At 44.9% G+C, this 6,000-nt stretch overlaps 1 protein-coding gene across 1 annotated transcript; it reads left to right on the top strand.

Annotated features, from left to right (window-relative positions):
* The first annotated feature begins 4,367 nt into the window (after positions 1–4,367).
* On the top strand, positions 4,368–5,312 carry LOC101398980 (olfactory receptor 13H1-like). Its single transcript, XM_004439217.1, has one exon. It carries the CDS (start codon positions 4,368–4,370, stop codon positions 5,310–5,312), a length of 945 nt encoding a protein of 314 aa, XP_004439274.1.
* The last annotated feature ends 688 nt before the right edge of the window (positions 5,313–6,000 follow it).

The following is a 6,000-nucleotide window of genomic DNA, read 5'->3' as shown; positions in this document are numbered from 1 at the left end:
AGTCAGCATGCTGTGAAATTGTGTATGTTCCCCAGGAGAACACCAAGGCCCAGCGGTGAGTGCCAGGCCAGCCCCTGTGTGTCCAAGGCTGCTTCTCTGTTTCTCAGCTCAAAGTCGCCCACAGTGTTCTCACTCCTAGTCTGAGAGTCCTCCTGGGGCGGGGGGAGGACAACAACTGGGATTTCTCTGTCCATTTCACACAAAAGGAGTGTGACTCTCAGAAAGGCCCTGTAACCAATCTGTGGTGTAGCTGGGATCACATCCACGCGTTCAGACTGTGCGTTTCCATCTAGTCACCTCCACACTCACAGCAGCACAGATTCTGGTGGGAGGGAGGAGCCCACTCACACCAAACTTTTCCTCTAATGCCTCTGAGGGATCCTGAAAGTTTCCTTTTTTTCCAACATCGCTGTTCGATCTTCTGCTAATGAGCATCCATTCCCCAGGTGGTGCCCAGGAACCTCCAGAGACTGCAAGGGGAAGGGGCTTCCAATTACTCAGCTCTCTCCGCTTCCTCAGTTCTTCCCCTGCCTCAGCTCCATCCATTCCCAGTGGAGTGTCAGGAGACTGTGTGGGTGACTGAAGGGGAAGATACAGAGAGAGGGAGACGGGACGTCCTTGTTCTCAGGGATGCTGCTTGAGCAAGTGCTGGGATCCAAGACTTTGTACATGGGCTCCTAGGAATTACTTTCTTCTCCCCTAAGTTCAAGAGCAGCCTGAATCCTGTTTGTGTCTGGTCTCTTCATGGAAGGAAGGGGTGAAGTTCCTGGATTAGACCCTTCTACTTCCAGGTGTGTGGCTGGGTATGGGAGAAGAATGGGGAGAGGATGTTCCACCCGATACAGCTTTATCTCTTCATCCATCCTTCCGTCCATCCACCATCCACACTTCCATCCACCCATCCATCCATGCTGTTCCCTCTGCCTGGCATGCTCTTCCTTCTCCCTCCTGGCCGTGCTAATAGGGTCACGTTTTTCTCCCAACACTCTTTTTTTTTTCTTTTTTGTGAGGAAGATCAGCCCTGAGCTAACATCCATGCCAATCCTCCTCTTTTTGCTGAGGAAGACCGGCCGTGAGCTAACATCTATTGCCAATCTTCCTCCTTTTTTTCCCCAAAGCCCCAGTAGATAGTTGTATGTCATAGTTGCACATCCTTCTAGTTGCTGTATGTGGGACACGGCCTCAGCATGGCCGGACAAGCAGTGCGTGGGTGCGCGCCTGGGGGGATCCGAAGCCAGGCCACCAGTAGCAGAGCGCGCGCCCTTAACTGCTAAGCCACGGGGCTGGCCCCTCTCCCAACACTCTTCAATGACTTCCGTGGGAAGCATTTTTTACCCTCAGATTAGAGCAGGATCTCTTTCATTCATGTCAGAAACTCAAATTCCTACCAGTGCCAGGTAGTGCTAGATAGGATAGTGTTCCCATTGTGGTGTCTCATCCTAGTTACACATATGTTCTCTCTCATCCCCTTCAAATGACAGCATTCAATTTAGGTGTCAGGTCAAAGGAGGAGATAAAGGTCTACACACATTTTCTTCCCTATTTAAAAAAATTGCAACTGGCCCACTGTTCTATCCCTCACTGTAGCGTACTCACTGCCCCTATCTTACTGCCTCCACCAAACTCACTCTCCCTTCCTTTTCATTGAACAACATATTAGAAATCTATTTAGATCAGTATAAAAAGCTGCCTTATTCTTTTCCTTTCTGCATAGTAGTCTGTGTTGTGGATGGATCATAATTTTTTTTATGCAGTCCCATGTTTACAGATATTGAGATAGTTTTCCATCTTCTGGAATATAACCTAGTACTTATATTTTTAAAACGTGTTTGAAACTAGTCCTGTTGATCTCTCCTTTGACACATGTGATCATATCTGTACGATGAATTCCTAGAAGCTGCAGAACTTGGTAAAGGACACATGCAGATATAGTTTGTCTTGGAGGGGAGCACGGTGGGGACAGAACAAGGTCTCTGGACGTTCCAAGAGCCAGGGGAGCCCCTGGGTTCGAGAAAGGAAAGGTGGAGGAGATTGTGTTTATTCAGCATCCAGGATGGACTCGGCCAGTCTTCTGCCTCGCGGCTCTCCTCTCGCTCAATCCCCCAACTCATTTCTGCACATGGTGGGGGCGATTCTTCCCATTTCCCAGATGAGAAGCTGAGACCATGAGCAGTGAGGGGACTTGGTGATGGTGACACCAGCTTCCAGAGCACGGTGACTCTTCCTGTGAGGTAGGTGCTATGATCAGCCCCTTTTCCTGAAGGATGTTCAAATTCCTCATCAAGGACAAAGAAACCAGCACTGTCTGTGTACCTTTTGTCCTCAGTTCCCCTGATAGCCCACGACAGGGTTTGAGGGTTTGTTTGTTGATTTATTTACATGCTTGTTGTCTATATCCTTGTCTCCACCCCAACTGGAATTATTTTGATTTCAGGCACATTAACTTCTTTATTACTTATCCATATACCTAGAACAGACTCTAGGAAATGGGCATTAAACACTTGTTGAAGTAATGAATGAATGAATACAAGGCTTGCTATTTTTCTTTTAGATTTCCTTATATCTCCACTTCATTATTAATATTATTTTAAATATCTAGGCTTATCGTATGCTAAGGGATTTCACTTCTTGGTAATTATCTTAAGGAAATAATCTTACAAGTGTGCAAATATGTATGTATAATAATGCTTCAAGAAGTATTACTTGCTGTAATTAAAAATGGAAATAATCTAAAATTTCAAAAAAAGGGATTAAATTCATAAACCGTGACACACCAATTGATGCCTCGGAATATAACATGATTTGCAAGGATTATGTAAATCTGATTCATTTATATGGACATATGTGAGTGCTAGCTTGTTAAGTGAAGAAGAGTAGGTTACAAAGTAAACTGAAATATATATTTCTGTTTTGCTTCTGTGTATGCGTTTGTTCATGTGTGTGTGTTTCTATGTTTTTGTGTATCCAAGAAATATGCTGCAAAGGAGTTATAGTAAAATATTAACAGTCGGCTGTATCTGGTAAAGGATACATGGGTTTCATTCGATCTTTGCAGTAATTTTTTCTACTTCTGAAAATTTTAGACGTGATTAATTGAACATTGAGGAAAATTAATAACATAAATAGTCGCCTTTGTTTTGCACCTACAGTGTGGCAGCCTCTGTGCTCAGTACTTCTTAAGCATGATTGCATGTAATCCTTTCAATATCCCTGTGAGGAAGATCCTTTAATTATTCCCATTTTGCTGATGAATTCAGGATCCTAAGGGAGCTTTTCCAAGTTTGCACAGCAGCCGATTGACAGAGCTAGGATTTACACCTGGACAAAAGTGACACCTGAGGATCGCACACAGTGTCTCCATTCTGAGTGTGATTACAGGAATCTATGCATGTGTTATAACTCGTAGAAATGTAGACCAAAAAGATCAGTTTTATCTATATTAATTTAAAATGTAAAAATGTAAATTATTTCACTTAAAGAATTAATAAATGGATGAAGTAGGAAGGAATAAAGCTCTGCATATCCCACACTTGAGAGGAAGGAGAATAAGAGTTCTGTTAGATCATGACTGATAAACACAAATATGACACCAATCAGACACGTCAATAGGTGAATCAGACCAGAAGGAAACGTTCTACAGCTTCAGTGAGATGATAAATGGCGGCTGACACATGGATTCAGTGTCCCAGAGACTGTGGTAAGTAAGCTGGAGAGAATGCTCATCTGAAGACTGGAGGTCCACATCCCCATCTCTACATGATTTTACATGTTTTCATTGCTAAAAGTGAGACAATTAAAGAACAAACATGAGCCAAACTTACTACACTAGTGTTACTTTTCCAGGTTTTCTTTAGGCTGTCAACTCCATGAGGGCAGATACTGTTTCTCTTGTTCTCCATTGTTATTCCACTGCCAGAGATAGAGTCTGGACTTAGTTGCCACCCAACAATGATTGTTGAATGAGTGAATGAATCCATTCAAGAAACAATGAGTGAATCCATCCACAAATGTATTCATGAGTGAATGACTCATGGATAAATGAATGAATGAAAAATCCGTTAACCAATATGTAAAAGAATCAATGACCCAGTCCATCCAACAAGCCATCAATTCATGAAGCAGTGAAGAATTACAAAGTTGAGTGAGTCATTGAGTGCTGCTGAATGGTAGAATATATTAAGCAACGTTCCCAGCATGGGACACAGCTATGCAGGGTAAAGGGGTAAGAATCGTGGCAGCAGCGCCCAGGAACACATTAATGATGGTCCTTGAAAGAGTCAAAACTTATCTATATGAAGTTGCCCGTTTCTGAAAAAACTCTCAAGATAATCCATGTTTTTCCACCCAGGTAGAGTTTCAGAAGGAGCATGGACAGCCAGAATGGCACAGAGGAGATCTACTTCATTCTACTGGGGCTCTCCCAGTACCCACGGGCTCAGACCATCTTCTTCTGCCTGCTCCTCGTGTCCTACGTCATGACCCTTTTTGGGAACAGCCTCATCCTGCTCCTGATCTACTATGATCCCTGGCTCCACATGCCCATGTACTTCTTCCTCAGCAACCTGTCCTTTTTGGACATGTGCTACACCACGTCCAGTGTGCCCCAGATGCTCATCAACTGCTTGGTGACCATCCCCGTCATCTCGCTAGGACAGTGTGTGGCCCAGATGGCCACAGGACTTTATCTGGGTGTGGTGGAATGTCTTCTGCTGGCCGCCATGGCCTATGATCACTGTGTTGCCATTGTTGACCCCCTGCACTACTCTGTGCACATGAGGCCCCAGCTTTGTGTCCTGTTAGCTGGGACCTCATGGACCACAGCCTTCCTGCTGACTGTGGTCCCTGTGCTGACCATGACCTTGGAGTTCTGTGGTCACCATGTCATCAATCACTTCTCATGTGAGCTCCTGGCCCTGCTCAAGCTTGCCTGCTCTGACCTCAGGTTCTACGAGTTGCTCATGCTGGGCACCAGTGCCCTGAGCCTGCTGGCTCCTTTTGCTTTCATCGTGGGCTCCTATGGAAGGATCCTGGTGGCCGTGCTGAGGATGCGGTCCATGGAGGGCCAGGGCAAGGCCTTTTCCACATGTGCATCACACCTCACAGTGGTGGTCCTCTTCTATGGCACAGCCATCTCCATGTATATGATGCCACAGGACAAGACCATCCATGAGCGAGACAAGATCATCTCCATTTCATATGGCGTCCTCACCCCCATGATGAACCCCCTCATCTACAGCTTGCGGAACAAGGAGGTGAAAGGGGCCTTTAGGAGGCTCATGGGGAAAAAGATTGACCTTAAGGTACGATGTTGAGGGGAAAAGAAACAAATTATTATTTCTAAAGTGTCTACTTTTCACTGGAAATTGTTAATTAGTTATTTGCAACAATTCCTGGAAAGTGTGTTATTCATAGACACACACATACTAACTCACAGTTTTTAAAAGTGGTTTTATGCTACTGTCTCCACCAGGAAGAACAGACAGTAGAACAAAGGATGAAGTAGGCAGCTAAAAACAGAAGGAACCTGATGTCCTCTGTGTGTGTGTGTGTGTGTACCTCAGAATTTCTCTGTATTTGGAGGGTAGAAAGACATAAATAGAGGTTCCCTTCACATGTTGACCTACTCTTCTTACAGCTGATTTCAGGCCTCAGCAAGAACTGACTGTAGCCTCATCTGCTGCCTGAAGCTCAGCATAAGAATCCACAAATGGCGTGTGTATCGCAGAAGCTCTGGCATTGCTGTCTTAGTGGTCTCTGCCAGCTTGTACTTTCCTGCCTGGGTAGTGTCTCCCTGTGCAGAACTGTGAAAGATCTGGGATTTCACTCTACATGCAAACTAGCCTGTTATGTGGATGCTGGTAGAAGACAAGAGACTTTTGGGTCAGAGACAAAGGACTTTACTACTAATGGGTTAAGTAGTAGCCAACAAGTCATGTTAGTCCTCATCACTTCTCCATGTCCCTAAGTCCCATAGGGGTGACCCAAAGGGTCTGTAATGGA

Source organism: Ceratotherium simum, chromosome 33, assembly GCF_057802395.1.
Source record: "Ceratotherium simum simum isolate JZ-2026a chromosome 33, ASM5780239v1, whole genome shotgun sequence".
NCBI classification, from domain to species: domain Eukaryota; kingdom Metazoa; phylum Chordata; class Mammalia; order Perissodactyla; family Rhinocerotidae; genus Ceratotherium; species Ceratotherium simum.
Note: the sequence above shows the minus strand (reverse complement) of the source record. Positions and strands in the feature narration are given on the sequence as shown.

Coding starts and splice junctions, on each gene's coding strand:
- LOC101398980 (XM_004439217.1), top strand. CDS start 4,368: ATGGACAGCCAGAATGGCACAGAGGAGATCTACTTCATTCTACTGGGG.